This window comes from Hermetia illucens, chromosome 4, assembly GCF_905115235.1.
Source record: "Hermetia illucens chromosome 4, iHerIll2.2.curated.20191125, whole genome shotgun sequence".
NCBI classification, from domain to species: Eukaryota; Metazoa; Arthropoda; class Insecta; order Diptera; family Stratiomyidae; genus Hermetia; species Hermetia illucens.
The window spans coordinates 110,151,997-110,170,308 of record NC_051852.1 but is presented as its reverse complement, the minus strand read 5'-3'; the positions used below and the strand labels follow the sequence as shown (position 1 = coordinate 110,170,308).

Genomic DNA, 18,312 nt, shown 5'->3' with positions numbered 1-18,312 from the left:
CATTTTGTTAAAAAAAAACAACTTGCACTTTGCTTTAACTTAACGTGCCATCTGGGCCCATAAACTGGTTCCAAGGATTGTGAGATAAGGTCCAACAATTAATCACACTATATCTCACTATAGATTGTCGCTAGCAAGCTACTACACTGGCATGTTAGCGAAAAATACATGCATAGCGACCACCAAGCGATATATATTACTATTGATTGTACTTGATGAGGATAGATTTCTGGAGTTATTGCCGAGTTTACAGATATATCGAGCATGTTAGCATGCCAAGACGTGCACACTCTCGGAGGCGCAATCATAACTACTGGTGGAACGCTGAAATAGCGAAGTGTCGTACGGAACGCTTGAAGTCCAGAAGGGGGAATCAACGAGTATGAACAACGGTACCTCGAATATAAACAGGCACGAAAAAAGTTGCAGTGGGCCGTTATGAAAATTAACAAGTCGGGAAACAGGTAGCTAAACGCTTCAGGTATGAAAGGTTTTGTGTATTTCTTTTATAAAGGGATTTGAGTGCGCATTTGTCCCATTGGTATGTAGCACGTAATATATCCATATATTATGTGAAAATATCCACTTTCAAGTGATTTTGACATCCAAAGCCTTGAATTTGCAGAAGAGTGACAGCTTTGACCTATTATAACTTTGTCAGTAATAGTGCGATTTTTGATAGGATCATGCTCTATGTTGTAGCCTACATTGCTGCAAAATTTCGTGATTCTAGGATGAATTTAAGGGGGGTGTTCCCGCCAATTATTTAAAATTATAGTAATGTTCTATTATTAACTTTCTTTGAACAGGTATCGGTTTGGAGGGCATTTCGGAGCCTAGGCAGCCTCTTGATTTTGTTCAGATTTTTCAGTTAAGTAATTTCTGAGAATGGATTCGTTAAAGAAATGATCACTTTCAACCAACCGCACTCCCACCGGAAAGTACTAACCCAAACCTTTAATTTAAGTACTAACCGAGACCTTCAATTCGATACTCCACATGACTATATTTGATGAAAAAAAATTACACCCCCCTTTTGCATGTATGGGGACCCCCCTTAAATTCGACGTAAAAGGATGTAACTTACTATATGCGTGAGCGTTCAGAGTTCCCACGTTTCTACCAAATTTGGTGTCAATCGTTTTGTGTTTACACAAAACCTTAAAAACGATACAGCGGGACTTAATTTAAATGCTCATTAAACCCAATGTTTTTTATTTATTCTCTGAAAAAAATCTTTCAATAAATATATACATATCCATAATTAATCTGATACGAAATTCTTTGGAAATGTACTCACCGACCTTCATTTTTGCATTAAAAACGTTTGGAAATTATAAATTATAAGAAGTTAGAATTAGCGAGTAACCAATAGCGAAAAAAGATTTCAAAAGTCGGAGTTCCAGTTTTTTTAGAAAGATGCACCCAAAATGTTTGTACCTCTAAAAAAACTTGAATTCAACCTTCAAAATATAAAACTTCAACATAATTAAATATGTACAGAAAACTCTGCTAAAGTTAATGAAAAAAGTTGATTTGCAATCGATTAGAAAGGTCTGGAGCTATTCCGATTTGAATGCGAGGATTTCCGGACAGACGATTTGAGTTTAAAAATGGTCAAACTCGCCTTAGCAGCATTACCCCCTTTCTAGTAAGATTTTGTACAAATACCACTACCACTTCAAATTCAATATGATTTTCCGGCGGAAAACAAAAAAACGTGATGCAAATACACCAGCCTGTGGGCGAATAGCTTAGTTCTCTCAACTATAGCAGCGCTAGTCATCTTCCGCTTGCAAGGCGAACCTGAACTACCAGATTCATATAAAACTACACAAATAGCAACAAAACTCTCTCATCTTTGAATGTTTGACATTTATTGATTTATTATAAAATGGTTATTTACCTATCAGATTAAATCTGCTATTGAAATTGTCCTGTATTACGAAGTCACTTGGTGTACGTAATAAACACATTGCGCGTAAAATTTGTATATTAATTTCATGTGAAAATATGTTGAAATTATAAAGAAGACATTTATTAACACAAAACGAAGTACATCTTGTTGAATCAAATGTTCATGCAGTGGTTCATTTGGGATGAAAGTTCCTAACTTATAAAAATTTTCCAACAACCCATTTTTCTCTATGAAACGATCATAAAGCCATTGTTTCATAGCATTTTCTTCTCTAGGTACCTGAAAAGAAGTAACAGATACAAATTAACTGCTGTCCCATATTGGATTTGAAAATATAATGCTTACACTCTCAGCTTTATAAAGGCGATAAAACATATACGTTGTGCAGGGTCTCCTAAGGCCATGTACAATATTTGAAAGATCCAACGGATTTTGATCGGGATAAGCAACTGTTATATCGAGCACATATTCTAACAGCGCTTGCTCTATATTCTTATTTAAAGATACATTATTTGACTGTACTGTATTTTGCGAGTAATTTGAATCTTTTGAACGCATTGTTTCAAATATTGCTTGAAATGCTCCTACGCGGGGTATTGTAACGTATTCTAAAAGCGGCAGATTATTTTTTAACGCAAAATTTCTGCTAACTTCTTTGCGCTTTCGCAAGAATCCACCTTCTGGAAATAGCACAATCCATTTCTTTGTGCTTTCGAAGTAAGTATATTGTATATGCTCCCTCAAAGCCCGAATGGACGAATCACGATGCTGCTTGCCCTGAAATACAAAAAGAAATTAAATAAATCAATTTTATTGCCAAGAAAGAGACTTGTAAATAGATAGCTTTACTCATTCTATTTGTTGCATTCGCCTCACAATTTCAATTAAGTTGAAGCAAGACTTTATATTAAAAATTAGACAGAGCAAACACAGAAAGTTAACGGGCACAACACTTGCTATCGGAGCTTTGTTGCTGAGTTGTTAGTATTGTTCTAGAAAGTAACGATCCGGGATCAAGCTAACGTGCACATGCTCAAGCTGAACCGCTACACTTGACGTGTGGTGCTCTTTTTTAAACACTTCTGCAAGATGGAAAGATGCGCTTAACGCGTTGAAAAAACACTTTTGCATGTCAGAAGAACAGTTGTGTACACTGAGGGACTAACTTAAACCCGTGTTCTACTCATAGATTGGAAAGAAAAAGGAATGAAGGAGATGAGATTTGTGATATTTCTATTCTACTCTCGACCCAGATGTCTAAAATGCCTTTTACTCCTATAAAGCTTCAAATCGAAATGTCCAAAATGTCATGTCTAGTGCGGTCTAGTGTCACCTTAGTTGTTACACGGGACGTAACAATGACAGAAAAGATGAACGCCCGAATCAAAGAGAATATTACCACTGTCATTTCTGACAAAAATTTTGAATCAATCCCCAAAATTTCAAGGTGATGGCAAAAAAGTTAGCGGAAGAACTGACTGATTATATCAGAAGCCGAGAATGGAGAAAACATGCTTACGTAAAGCCAAAGACTCTAAACCTGAGAATCGAAATAATTTGTGTAAAAGGCTAATTGATAAAGGCCTTACCATAGATAATGCGAGGAGCAAGCAGCAAGGAGCTCGCATAATTTTTACCGACGATTCCCCTATTGAACTCTATCCACAATCGAATCGGCAGAATAGTAGTAAATCGAATCAAAAATCAGTCAAGCCAGTGCAACGGCCTAATATATGGTTACTATTCTATATGGTTGATACTCGCCCCCTGTGGGATATACGACGGCCTAAACAAGGCTTAAAGTTGCCGCAGGCGTCAATTTATATGCAAAATCTGAGCTTATCATTACAGACGAAAATTGCACTGGTAACGGCGAATCTTATCGAACTCGGATTTTATCAATCTTTGGACAGTGCACCAAAATCCGACAGCAATTCACAATATTTATACAAAAGAAAGCTCATCACAACGCGAAAGCCAGCATTCAGAAGGCCAACCAGTATTTTCCTTCGACTTGGAAAGGTTAGCCTGAAAACTCATTTGATCTAAACCCTAAATTTGCGGGCTAAATTAAAGGAAACTGCTTCAGAAGCCTATTCCAAGAAATTGTCGATCTTAAGTTGAACGAGCACAAAATGAGTTAAATAGTATTAGTGCGGACGACATCTTCAAACTATGCGATCGTTTTCGACGAAGATTAATCGAATATTATAAAAAGGAAGCACTGCACAAAAAGTATTAAAATAGCGAACTATTTTGCTTAACACTTGCCCCTAATAAATAAATTAGCGATAAGTGATTCGGAAGTTTAGGTATTTTTGCCTATATCTTAAAAAAATAGTCATACCTTTTTTTCCGTCCATTCCAAAATGATGCCCTTCAAACATATATAAAGAACAGTAAAAAATTTTTATGTTCTACTCTCTCAAGCATAATGAGCAAAATGCAATCCATACTGCTTTGAAAAATGTGCAGAGGGGTTCTCAGTAAAGGAATGTACCGCAAACACCCAGCGCAAGAGTAGGGGTCAATAACTTTTCGGTTAACGTCCACATACTGTATTATCTCAGAATCGACAGTGTCGCTGGTCATACGGTTCTTACCAATTAGTGAAACTAACTACAGCTTAACTCAGCATCCCAAAGGGTAAAAACATTTTCAATCCTACACAAGGTTGAAAAGTTTGGGTCACCAGACTACTTCTAGGTGAAGAAGTGAGCTGACTTCGTTCTCCTAAAGAAGATTGAAGAGGGATTCTTGAGCAGCGCGGTGACATTGTTTTAAACAGCAGTCTTTTTAATTTGGAAATGCGACACTGGTATTTTGTTTTGTTGCACAAAAAAAAGAAAAAGAAAATCTCCTCCCCAATCGATGCGCTTTGCCAATCCATCAACAAAGCTTAAGCAAGCATAGGCACCGAACTAAGCAATGTAAGCTCGTACGAATTCGAAACCATATTACGTTTGCAAATTTACAAAAGAGAACAGACCTGTACCTAGTTACCACTTACTTCCAATTCAGCGGTAAGCCAACATCCGACGAGTTGCCCTACACTAAACGCCTCTACAATCACATTTTTCAGCATATTGAATAACTAGGGAGGAGCGCCTATCAAATGAATGGCAGTAACGTTACAAACATCTTCCCTCCTTTTGGAGGTAACCGTGGGGCATTGCAACATTGGAGTTCTATTGCAAGACTGACTATTTCCTCATTAATCGTGGAAAGCAATTGCCGACAAAAACTTAAATTCTGTGAATGGGACCTCAACCACACGGAGACGGCACCCAAGTCGCCCAACAACGTCAGAGTGGCTCTTCCCTGGAAGACCGTGTAATTTGAACGAACGAACTAAACGACTTCATCGTCCACGCCTATTACCGTGGCAACGATTTGGAACAGAATCCACGCAGGGTATAGACATCGACTCAATGGCGCTTTTATAACCCGTTTCCCGGGACTAAGTTGTGTTCGGGAACAGAATGTTTTCAGTCAGTATTGAGTGATGGTGAATAATAATCAAGTTGTCCTACTTATTAAGGGGATCATCCCGTGTGAAAGCCGTTTTTCTTAGCTTTTTTTAAAAAATTTTTATGAAGAACCGGATAAAGATAATTTTCCCAGCCCGATCGCATAGTTCCTTATTGAATTACGGAGCAATTTATACACCCATCTCCAAAAAAAGGTGTTTTTCTGCTGCCACGCTAGAAGACGCTGCGATAATCTTAAATAAAAAAAGTAAACGGTATTTTAATGTAAAGACTGAACTACAGTCCGCAAACTAGGATTATCAAAAAATATTATTATTAGAAAGCTAAATTTTTGGTGACGTGTTAAACTTTTCTTTGTGAATTTTTGTGTTTTATAATTTCCGAACGACTCCGAATATCAAAAAATCGCTTTCCCCATATATTCTACACTATATCTAAATACAATTGATGCCAAAACAAATTCAATTTCGCGGATCCGACACACGGGATGACCCCCTTAAGCTACAAGTTTTCCAAGAAATTTTATTTCATTCCGGTGTACAGTCCTCAACAAACTAAAATTGACCAAGAAAGCAATTCAGATACTCAACCTGTAAGGCACTCCATGAACCCAATAGTCGGGGGAAACTTAATACCAATTTATAAGGAGGCCTTGAACGGTACATCCTTAATGACTCTGCAATTACCAACAATTTTAGGTAATGCAACTGTAAAGAGGAGAGTATCCAGCGATTGACATCTGCGTACAGGATGTTGAGCAGTGTCGAGCACACCCGCCGTCATAACATAGCTGCGTCTGCAAGATTTTCCATTAAAACGAAGCGGTGAAGTATAGCATAGTAACAAACTACCACCCATATTATAAGCATACACCGCAGACAATCTTGGAAAATGATTGAATCAAACTACCGTGGGGTCACACTATTGCTACCGACCACAGTGTTGACCACAATAGACCCGATCTATGGTACTTCTGCTTCTAAAAGAAAAACGTGCATGTTTCATAATCAATGTAGCCATACCGTTAGACAGCAAGACATAAACACATCTCACTGGTGGCAGTGGGATTTGTATCGTGTTTTGACGCCGGATACTCAGCTGTGAATGAGTACCTGAGTCAAATCAGGGTAATAATATCGGACGAGCGCAGTGCTGACCACATTGCCTCCTAAAGTGTTACTGTAATGTACCGCTCCGGTCTTGAATGAAGTGCTCTAATACACTTCAAGGCCCCGATTCCATATGGATTGTTACACCAACGGTTATTATTATTTATTTAACATCTATGCCTCTGTAGTTAAAAACCATCGCGTCACTCCTGGAAATGTTTTCGACAATCGGGAATGTAGCAATAAATGTTTGAATGATCGCAAGCACTTTGCGTTGAAACGCGCCATCGCTGTAATGTGGACCTCTGGATGTTCAACCCATCTTCAGCCCACCTTTAGATTGTTCACCCTTCAGTGCGGTTGAGCAGGAAGAAGGATCGTGGGCGTTTTTACTATACAACAATAATGGAGACATGCTTATATTTGATGAAAAGAAGTCTACGCCTCTCCTCTGCATGCATATCGCTCATTGAATGCGTGAGTCTCCACAGTTCCAATCTTCCCATCAAATTTCGTGCCAATAGTTACACCCGTTTCTGAAAAAACTTCATGGGATAGATTAACAGACAGATAGCGATGGGACCATACAAAAAGGGTTGTTCGACCCACATGTTGATCCACGACATCGGAGAGAGCCTGGAGAGAAACCATGGAGACAAGTCTGTGGTTTTATTGGGTAAAAATCCCATAAACTGGGATAACCTGAGCAGTGTCTTACACTTTTTTTAAAAAAAGACAAAATTTGACCGAATGTGTTTGTCGGTTAAGAGCGAAAATAAGAGGTATTTCTCTGTTCCTTTCAGCCATTATATCATCGAACAATATTCAACGACGTTTATGAATAATAGATTCGTCACTGGGACAATTATTTACCATTAATTAAAGTAATGTAAACACTACATACGCAGATAGACAAAATAAAGAACGGAAGACTAGGAATAACCAAAATACTAAAGAGACTTTAATGATTTCCACGAAAGACGAGAAGGAGAGCAGAAGGAATTGAAGAAGCAAGCAACCGATCGAATATACTTGATTGAAAAAGTTTTAGGTGAGAATAAACGGGAGGAAACAAAAGTCCGATGAGTTTAGAAATTAGAGTTTAACTAATGCATTTACAGAGTCACAAGCTTCACCTACATAACATATCATACTCTATATTTTCTTCTTTAACCTTTGTTCTGATCGATAGCGGGATTGACTGGTCTATTTCGAGTTCACCACTTAAGAAGATTTTTAAATCATTGTATAGCCCTTCAAGTTTCCACTGCTCCGGGTGACCTTTTGTTCGGTTTCCATCGGCTTGAATATTCCGGACAATTCAGGAAGCACTTTATCAGCAACGCGTATGGCATGACCGTACCATCGGAGGCGCTCTCACAATTAATTGATGACGGATTTTTGGACGCGATGATACAGCTTCGTCTATATAACCGCAAGGCAATCGTTATCTTCAGTGGATACCAAACACTCGAGACCTTTGAAGATTACAGGATGAATAATTCTACAATAGATTTTGAATCTAAAGCGCTCCTTGGTGCATCGATTACGCGAATAACTATTTGAACAGTTGGTACATATGAAGTAATTTCATGGCACAGTTTTTCATTGACTGACATCGCCTATCTGTGATACTTCAAGCGTGATTCTAAGCGGTGATTGAACCGGTCTCATGGAGACTCGGTTATGAGAAATTCCATTTTCTTGTGATGATCATTCCAAATTCGGACAAGTTGCTTGAAGTCAGCTTCTTTTTAAAGGAAGAAACCGGAAACTAATGTTCAAGTACTCAGGAATTTAGCAGCTTCATTGTAATACATATATAGCTATCTGGTTTCCAGAGCTAAGTTGCAAATCTTCAAGTCTTTTTGCTTTTGCCGGATTCATTCGTCTGATTGCCTATTCGATTACTGTCGTTTCTATAGCGTAAAATTGTTCTTGTTAATCTCTGTGGCAAATATTTCTCCGTCGAAGCTGGCCGGTTAATAAGCAAGATATCATTGACACAGCGTTGGTGTCATCTTTTGAATAATCAACACAGATCTCACTTGCCACCACAAGTATCCTGTTAATCGTAAAGCTTTCGTCTCATGATTGCCATTCTCAATACTTGTCATAGAGGCGCTTTCTCCCACTGACCTCCGTTTGGACTTCGTCATTCCAGTATCACTGTTGCTAAGCGCTTTGTCCCCGAAAGTCGCCTAAGCCGCTTTATGGATCATCTTTTTGGCTCAATGCCATGTTTCTTTAACAGTTTAATGCACTATGTGCCAGCAAAATCAACGATACACTTGCCACCCTCATTCCATGTGCCGAAGCATTTACCCTCTTTAAATAAATGGCAAGCAAATAAGAGCGATAAAGAGAATAAATCAATGAAAAATATTATAGGACAATAAAACATTTAAGGCAGGGAATTAGCAATGGTGTCAAAAAATGTAATATAGATAGAGATTGGGTAGAATCGCAAAAATGAAACCGGCGACTTCAGACCACTTACTCTCTACTGATTTTCAACAACAAATTGCTTATAAAACAACCAGAGCAATTTATACAAGGAATCCAAACAACTTGAAGTGGTCGAAATCTTCGGAAAATGTTTGTATTTTTTTCTAAAAAGTTAAAAGTGTTTATAAGTGTCGTCCTTAAATCAGGCGGAAGAAATTGTCACTAAGACAATTGTATCTGAATTATACCTCCGGTGGATAAATGGGCAAAGCGTAGCACTGTCCTTCAATCTAAAGTATCTGGATGTGATTCTGGATACTAAGTTAAATTCGAGAGTAAACATAGCCCTGAAAAAGTTAAGAGGCCCTGCATAGTCTTCTACGTCTGCAAGAGGATCTTTATAAGGAAATGGAGTCTTCGACTGAGGATGGATTTCCAAATGTATGCAGCCGCAGTTCGTCCCTTCCTAACGGTGCTATTGTGTGGTAACTGGTGCTAGACAGTGTGCATGACCGGCGACATGATAAAAAGTTATACCAGTATTTTTCGTCGACGGATCTAAGATGGTCTGCGATGTCGATACGTCAATTTTGTCGGATACACGCAGTGTAGCCTAATCGTATGGACTTACAGGATTCACCAGGCGATACTAGAAGCCCGTCGATAGCTGAGTATGATTCGTGCCCCAAGCGTAACAAAGTCATTCTGACAGACAGCCTGGCGGCCATAAGGCTTTATACTCAGTAGTGACATCTTTCGAGCTGGAAGAGGGCAAAAACGCGCTGAACAAACTGGGCGGCACGTAGAGGCACATAGAGCAAAATGAGCGGCCGGCGGACTGGCCAGGCGGGGATCTCCTCATGACAGCTCCTCTGTGGTAACAGTCGCGGTCCCGCTGACGAATGTGAAGGGAACAATTTAATCGCACTACTTAACAGCGGCTGACTTCAGATGACGAAGAGTCACCACCTGTGGCAAGGCAATTAGGATTTAGCCTTCCTCCTAAGACTCGATTGCGAGGGTTTTGGACCAGACACCTGCAAATGTGAACAGGATATGCCGGTTTGCATAGAGCACTCACCTATAGGAGATCATGCCGCCAGACTCGACATGCTCTACGATTCGTATTGTCCAAGTATTTCTTTTTCTACTTTACGAAGAGAAGGGATAATCCCTCAGAAACTTCCTTTGCGATTGCTCGGCTCTATGTAGAGCCAGGCTGTGGACACTCGGTAGGCAATTATTTGGAGATCGCAAAAAGATTTCTGGGTGGACGAGTCTTAGGAGTTTGTGTTATCCAGACACATCCATAACATCACAATATTAATTGGCCTACTCGTACCTTCCTGCCTACCCCATATAGAATTGCAATATCAAACAGGATATTAAGAATGAACAATTGGACGATTTATTCGTTGTGATGCAACATATTGTCTTCTTCATCAAAAGACCTTACATTGAGAAACATCTTAAAATAATTCTGGAACACACGAATGACAACAAAATATATAATTTATATGAATTGATGAATTGATGGTCGATCAATGATGAAACAGACAATCAACTTGACCGAAACACCAAATTAAAGTTTCAAACATACCAAGGAGGCAGCGCAATTTGGCTCACAGAATTGTGAACTCTCACCAGAACGCTCTATCCACGAAAGCGATACCGGAACTGATATCCACACACATCAACGAGACTATATTTTATGCAGAATCCATTTTCAGATTCATCGACTATTCAAACATTCTAGCTTCCACAAAACTAAATAATTTTGTGTCATAGGTTTTATATCGGATATCAATCGACTGAACTATGAATGATTACTTGATAATAAACACCGCATGAACAGCATTGCGTAATCATATGTGTACAGGTAAGATCTCAAAATGAAGTGCCTTAAAACGCTTCAAGGACTAGATTCAAATTGACTGTTGCATCATTGATCATTATTATAAATGATTTTATTAATAAATGACCTTTGCTTTTTAAAGGAAGAATAATCTGGACTATTTTTTACTAAGGACGTATTGAGGTATTTCTTTTTGTACGTTGCTTTATAGATATTTTATTCAAAAGGTAGTCGGCTTAGCTGCAAATGTAAACCAATTTCACTTTTTGCTTTACTGCAATAGAATTCCAAAAACGAAAACAGAGAAAAGGATTTTATTATTGTCCCGTTCAAATACTGAAACAAAGATTTTCCGGGCCTTTAAAATCTAACATAGCCCATTATGGCGCCCATAACTTTTCCCCATGGTGTTGTGAACCCATTTGCAATTATAAATTTTAATATTCCTCCCTCCCTCCTTATATATTTAATATTCATTCATATCCTCCGAAGATTGGTCATTACAAACATAATCACCCAAACAAATTTATTATAAAGTGGTGCAGAGATGAGGAATATTAGCAGGTTGTCTTTTTTAGGTAGTATGCTAATTTAAATGTGGGCCTTAAAATGTCGCTTATGCTTTTAAAATTTAATTAGTAGTTTGCGGATTTTGGTACTTGTTAGCTCATAATATTGTTCATTTGGAAATCCATTCGTATAGTTAATAGCCGGGTCTTCAAACAAAATATTTGTGGTATCTTAACTATAGGACAAGATTAAAAAACAGAAAATTCCAACTTACCGAAGTAATGAAAAAATCTTGATGAATCATGCTAACAATTCCAAAGTTAGTATATTTGAAAAGTCTGTCCATAATCCACATAATATTTGGCAAGACGCCTCGCTTTGTATTAAAATTGGCCATCAAAAGTGGAACATCCGCTGTACTTTGATGGTTAACTATCACAAGTGTTCTTTTATCTCTACATTCGGAAATATCGTCACCAGTTTCTACAACTATGAAATAATTACTTTTAATCAATTAAGATCTTTAAAAAACGTTTTTGTGTTTATTTACTGTCATAGCCAGCTGTGTATGACCATAATGCAACAATGGCCAAGAGCCAATGGAAAAACAACCCCTCGATTTTATAATAGGCCTTGGAGTTTATGCACTTTAATGGTGTCAATATTATCATCCATATAACATAGGTTGGAATACAATAAATGTTGTTCATTATAATAATAATAATGCGACCCAGAGCCGTCGGGTACCTAATAAGCCTCCTGAAGTAAGAAGAAAAATAATTAGCATTTATAAGCGATAGACAAATGAGATGTGCTTGTTCAAGAAGTTTAAAGTAAATGAGCCAATGTGAAGAGGATGTTTACTAATGAGATGATGTGCATAATAGACAGTCATGAAAAACAGAGACGGCGCCGATATTTTAACACTTTAACTCCTTGCATCTCTTACTTTGTACTTGAGTAGATGATAAAAGAGAAATTGATTCGCTTACTCCAACATTTTCTTCTGATGCCTCACATGACTACAATCGGCAAAGGAACACTCGCCTATGCTCTCGAACAAGTCATTTTTAGGGGCCATAGTGCAAAATATGCCAAACTGAATATCCGATCCAACTCTGATACTACTGAATGTTACCGAATTATATATTGAAGCTATCCTAAAAAGACTATGACTTTGGAGATGAACTTAGAAACTGTTTCATTTAAAGTGAACAAAATACTTATAAACTTCAGAGAAAGAAAATAAGACGAAGAACAGTTTTAGAAAGCAAAAGTTGAGACCTTCGATGGAATGTTCTGATGACTTCATTTTATGAATGTTCAGATCTTTGAACTTTGGTGATCGTAGGTACGGTGCAAAAAAATCTGCCTTTCTGCCGTTAAAGCAGACAGTCGCACAAGAAAAGGTGGCGTTCGACTTTGTCTCGGCTTCAAATTACCAACCAACGTATTTTGACATTATTCCCAATACATACAAACGTTCTTCTAACGATTTGCAAGTTTGACTAGCGTGTCTACAAATTTTTTCAGGTCTTCATCTTCAGACTTTCCCCGCTCCCGCTACCTATAAAGCCAAGATCATTATTTTTTTAAGAGACTAAACCAATCTTTAGACATTGTTCCCAACAGAGCGTGTTCGTCGTAAATCTCAACAAGAATTCTACATGCTCCAACTGCAGATGATCTTTCTCTAGAGTTGTGAAGGAAAATTTCTCACAAATACTATTTCTTGACACAAAACTCTTCAAGCGTATCTTAAGTGCTCACTGCTGGATACGTTACCACTTCTAATTCCCAGGAAGAAATTCTTGTATCGCGTCATAATAAAACAGCCGACATGATTTACTGCCTCAAAACCGATATTACTCATCAACGCCGCAACAATCGGTGTCCAATCTATGCCTATCTTAGTTCGGAACTCCATACCTCCTGGTTTTACGTCAGAGTTACTGTTTCGACATCCTTAGTAGCTGTCTAGTATCCTGGCGTACCCCATCACTACATCTGAGGGAGAGTCTGGCACATCTTTTTCTACCATTTTTTCTGCCTGACATTGTCCCTATATGCTTTCCACACTATACCATCTTCACTCATACAGATTAGGTGATCGTCTTCAGAAGCCGGGTTTTGTTCACAACCAAACGATCCCGATATCACTCATAGCTTATATAGGCTACAGAATTATCCATCCTCCTACAGAGGGTTAAGAAAAATTTCAAAATTTTGTGGGATTCTACTCTCACAACTTTGTTTACTGAGAACCGGAGTCACCAAGGAATACATGAAGAATTGAATTTTCCATCCCCTTTCCAAACAACAAAAACCTCAGGTTATCACTATAAGACTGAAAACCCCAATACCCACTTAGAAGATAGGTGGGGAAATAATCTGTCTTCGGTTCAAATGCAGACCTAAGTTGCCGATGAGCCGCGCAACCCATCTACAACTTGACTAGTTTTCCCAAGAGAATTGCTGCTCATTCAATGTATGTTGCAAAGAGAGCGACAGCTATAACTCCCGCGATTACCATTACAGACGGCTTTGAGGCAGGATGGTAGGGAGACACCCCCCGTAAAGCTCCTTGTCTCTACACTTATGCAAAGCGCTTACGATACACCTTCTCACCAAAAGCATCGTGCACTGTTGAGATGATGTCTCCTGCTCTCCTGCTGATAGAACCCCCGACGTTTGCCGATCTAAGGCCGAAACTCTTGCTGTAGCCTTGTCTGTTGTTACTGTGATTTGCTCGGGAAAGTTCATTTTCAAGTCGAACTTCAATCCAAAGTACCTAACCATTGGCTATGAGAAGTAATCTACCCGCATAACCGGCGCACAAATATGCACAGTCTGCTTTCCGCCTGGCCAACAATGCATCCAACATGCTGCAAAATCATCTGCATAGCCAATCAAAAGGGACTCTTCTGCCATTTCAAGTCTTAAAAAAAGTTCCACAGATGCGGCCCTGGGATGAATACTACTGCCGATAGGAGAAACCATACCCATACCATATGCCCATTAATTGCATAAAATGTTGGTGTTATTATCATATTTTGATCATTGGTAAAATTGAAATAGATAGGCTTTATGTAAAGTTTAATTTTCACATTCGAGTGAAAGTAATAACACATTGTTTCCTGTAAATTTTTGACATTCATAAATTCACAAAACCCGGTGAATAAGGTTCTGGTTGGAGGATGTATATATATATATACCATATACATATGGTTGCCATGCATCCCTTAAAGTGTAACCTATCCACTGCCACTTACGTCTTCCCATCACTGTGCGTATGAGTGCCCGGCTTGGAGCTTTTGGATAACAGTGGAGTTCACTTTCCATGTGCTACTCACATATAGCAACACAGAACAATCTCAACTTGATCTAAGTGTTGATATAACTGCATTTCCAGATTCGAGACAGGGCAGCAAAAGTGGATCTAGTGTTGTTAATGCGTCGGGCAACATCTAATTCAGAGCCGGCGCTGGTAGGAACCACGTCTCCTAGATATATAAATTGATCGGCGCCTTCGATGCTTTGTCCATTAATGCTGATAAGAGCACGATGACCCTTTGGATTGAGAACCTTGGTTTCGATGGTGTTTATCTTCAATCCAACTCTACTTGCCTCTCTTTCCAAATCCAGAGCCATGTGACCAAGGTCCATGACCCGGTGAGAGAGCAAATAGATGTCATCAGCGTAGTCGAGGTGTTTGAGGAAAGATGTCATCGTTCATTGAATTCCCCCAGGTCCTCCGGGTTAAATTATTATGCAAGTGCAACTGCCATGTACTCAAAACTCTTCACATAGAGAAACATAAAACCCTTTATACATTAACTTCTGGTTTACCGAACATTTGTCAATTCCTTCGTATTTCCGGGGGAAGACATATTTAAATCAGAAAGAATATCCGTCGGGTCAGTCCGATTTTTTTTCTTTTTCCCTTTAGCTCATAGAATCCCTCAGAAAACTCAATTTTCAGCACAAAAGACTGTCAAAAATTACAAATTTTACAGGAATAGTCATTTTGAAGAAATTTTAGTTGCAATTATTCGTCATAGCGGCGATAAATGTTTATGTTGGATTACCCAAAGATCATTCATGCATAGTGTCGATTTTAAGAAATCGTTTTTCGCCCTGCAATTCACGCTTATGAAAAAATGATTTCTTCCTTTATTAACCTATTTCTCCTAAAAGAAACAGACTGATGAGAAGAGGCTAACATTATTTGTTAGAAAATCCCTTCCCTGTGTGCTAACCCCTCCTCTTCTCAAAAGAAAGCACACTGATCAAGGGACAGAAAGATAGTATTTGTAATTTCTAACAAATAATTTTATCCAGTAAAGAAAAACTTTCCTCAATTTGTTTCTTGCATTCAACCACTACTTAGCATTGAAGCAACTATTTTTTATGCTACTGACCTTAAGTATGAAATCTCAAAATGTTGCAAAGTAATTTCTGAAGCATATCCTCTTTAAGAGTGACGATCATCATCATCATCATTGTATTTAACCCTGCTTTAAATCTTACATTTTTCGCATCGGGAATTTAGGCAGTGAATGAGTCATGCTGACCACATTGGTCCCTAGTGTACCTAATACACTTCAAGGCTCAGATCCAATTGGATTGCCGTACCAACGATTACTTTTATTAATTACTTAAATAATCGGAAACGATCCTGCTTGTGAACGGGACAAGGCTGAAGAAAAAGAAGAATTTCTTAAATAATCGAAAGTGTGTATGTTTTATTTTCGTCTTATACTTCACGGTATAATAAAAATAAAAAGAATAAAAATTGTCGAAATAACGCAGATTTGTATTGCTTTCATTTTTTGATTTTTGCTCACGCCAGAAACCCTGACATCTGACATTAAATGTGCACTGGATAACTATAAAACTCTTTTTCGCAATAACCATTTTGCGCATTTTGCTTGTATTTTTAATCATTTCCGCAAATGTACAAAACCACAAAATCTCGAACCAACCCGTAAAATTGGGAAAAAATATGGAATATGCCCCCGGTTGACCCAATCAAATGAAATTATTTCTTATAAATTATATTAAAACTATTCTATACTATCAAAAAAGTTGGACAGATTTATTCGGTTTTAAATAAGCTTAGAAAGAAATTTACTGATAGCTTCTTGGATTAGATAAGAACACTTTTAATCTCCCCTCTTGGGCGTATGAAAACATGAGTTCTTCCCCAATTGCTTGTAATGCTATAATTTTTAATTTCTAATAGTTCAAAAATTTCAATTCAAAAGTTCAGTTGAATTCTGCTGCTACACTTTCGTAGCAACTTAACTGTAACAGATAAGCAGACAGACATCGAATCGATTTGAAATGCGTTTTGGGGAAAATCCATTGAATGCTGTTAACTTTATCTCCCTCTTCTTCAATGGAAATCCGGTTTTCTAAAACTTCAACGAACTATCATGAAATGATAACTTTAATTGGTCTTTCGAAATAAAGCCTTTGTTTAATTTCATATTGGTCTCAGTGAATTTAATGTACCCTTTCTTATCACTGGAAAAAATTTGATTAAAATTGAGTATCAGATCACAGGTCACTCTAAAGAATTTTATAACTTCTATCTCTTATATTTTGATCAGGCGTGATTCGGTTTTAATGATATGGTCCATGGTCGCAATTTTAATGATATGATCCAGAGTAGTGATGTTATTAAGCGAACTAAATTGTTGCAATTTACCAAGTTATCAGCAACTTTTTTTATTTGAAAACGTATGTTCTCACCTGATATCAATTAGCTTGTTTTCTTTTTCTCAGTTCTCACGAGCACAATCTTTAAAGATATTATTGGAAGTCTTCTGAACACTTCAGTCCCGCACGTGTCATCGAATAAACTCACTTAGTAATTCCAAATGGTGCCCAAGAAGGGCCCTACTTTCTTCTTCCCCTTCAGCCTTTGTCCCGAATAAATTCACGAGACTCTCCACTTACTATCCAGGGTACCAAGCCATCGTTGTTTCGATCGGCGTTTTGGTAGTTTCCCATCGACTTTGATGTTTAGACCAATTTTGGAAAGTGAATTGTCTTCAACGCGTATTACATGTCGCGGATATCCTCATTTCGGATGCGATTATGATGCGTCTAAATTACCGTGAAGCGCTGTTCATTGGCCCTTACAGTCGGCCAAAACCCAGAACCATATAAGGGGACAGGGCGGACGACACTGCGGTAAATTTTGGAAATGAGACGTTCGTTGATACATCGTGATAAATCCTGCATCAGCTGATATATATCTATATAGATGGCGATGTCAACACCATATTGAAAGTGTAGGCTATCAAAATAGAGAAGTTTTTAGCCATTTTTGCTGCATTCGTTTTCTATGCAGCTTTTGGCACCAAACCATTGAATTCAAAGCCTCGAAGAAATGTTAGGGCGTACACCTCAGTCGACGCAGCAGGACAGGCAAGGGTTCTTGACGCATGGATGGCGTCGGGGCGAAAGTAGATTAATCCGAGCCAAACAAGTTTTTGCTTCTGTGTATGGGTTTTGGGTAAATTTTGGGGTCGGGATGGCATTTTAATCATCTGTAAGTTTAGCAGAAGCTTTGTAGGAATACTTAGGGAAAGAGATATCTACCAATATTATAGCCTGGGGAGTGCGAACCCCAAAGACATCGTCTCATGAATATCTGATCCAGGAGACACAACGATGGAAGATGTGATTTGACGTGGATTTCTCCTCTCGATCACGGAGCTCGGGCCCACACCCGGTCGTACGGGTTTTTTTTATTTCGAGTTTTAGGTCGTGTGTTTTCTTTCGATAAGTTCACGCGATATTCCAATGTTTGTTTGATTTTTAGTTCCCGGTGCGGGCGCACGCGTCGATTTAAGCATACGTGAAGTTTTTTAAAGTGACCCCGACATTCTCGAGCCTAGCTAGCAAAGAAGCGTCAACCGCGTGTCGCAACACTCCACGGTCAATTTCGCCCTTCCCTTCTAAGTTGAC

General features: G+C 38.4%; 1 protein-coding gene across 3 annotated transcripts in view; it reads right to left on the bottom strand.

The window, feature by feature from the left end:
• Positions 1 to 1,858: 1,858 nt before the first annotated feature.
• LOC119655243 (acyl-CoA:lysophosphatidylglycerol acyltransferase 1-like) overlaps positions 1,859 to 18,312 on the bottom strand; it is a 30,520-nt gene continuing 14,066 nt past the window's right edge. For all 3 annotated transcript variants that reach the window (XM_038061029.1, XM_038061030.1, XM_038061031.1), the window contains exons 3-6: positions 11,882 to 12,090; positions 11,606 to 11,820; positions 2,264 to 2,695; positions 1,859 to 2,197 (exon numbers count right to left, since the gene is read on the bottom strand). In XM_038061029.1, the coding sequence (XP_037916957.1) occupies positions 1,943 to 2,197; positions 2,264 to 2,695; positions 11,606 to 11,820; positions 11,882 to 12,090 (1,111 nt within the window). In that variant the 3' untranslated portion in view covers positions 1,859 to 1,942. The remainder of the gene's footprint in view (positions 2,198 to 2,263; positions 2,696 to 11,605; positions 11,821 to 11,881; positions 12,091 to 18,312) is intronic.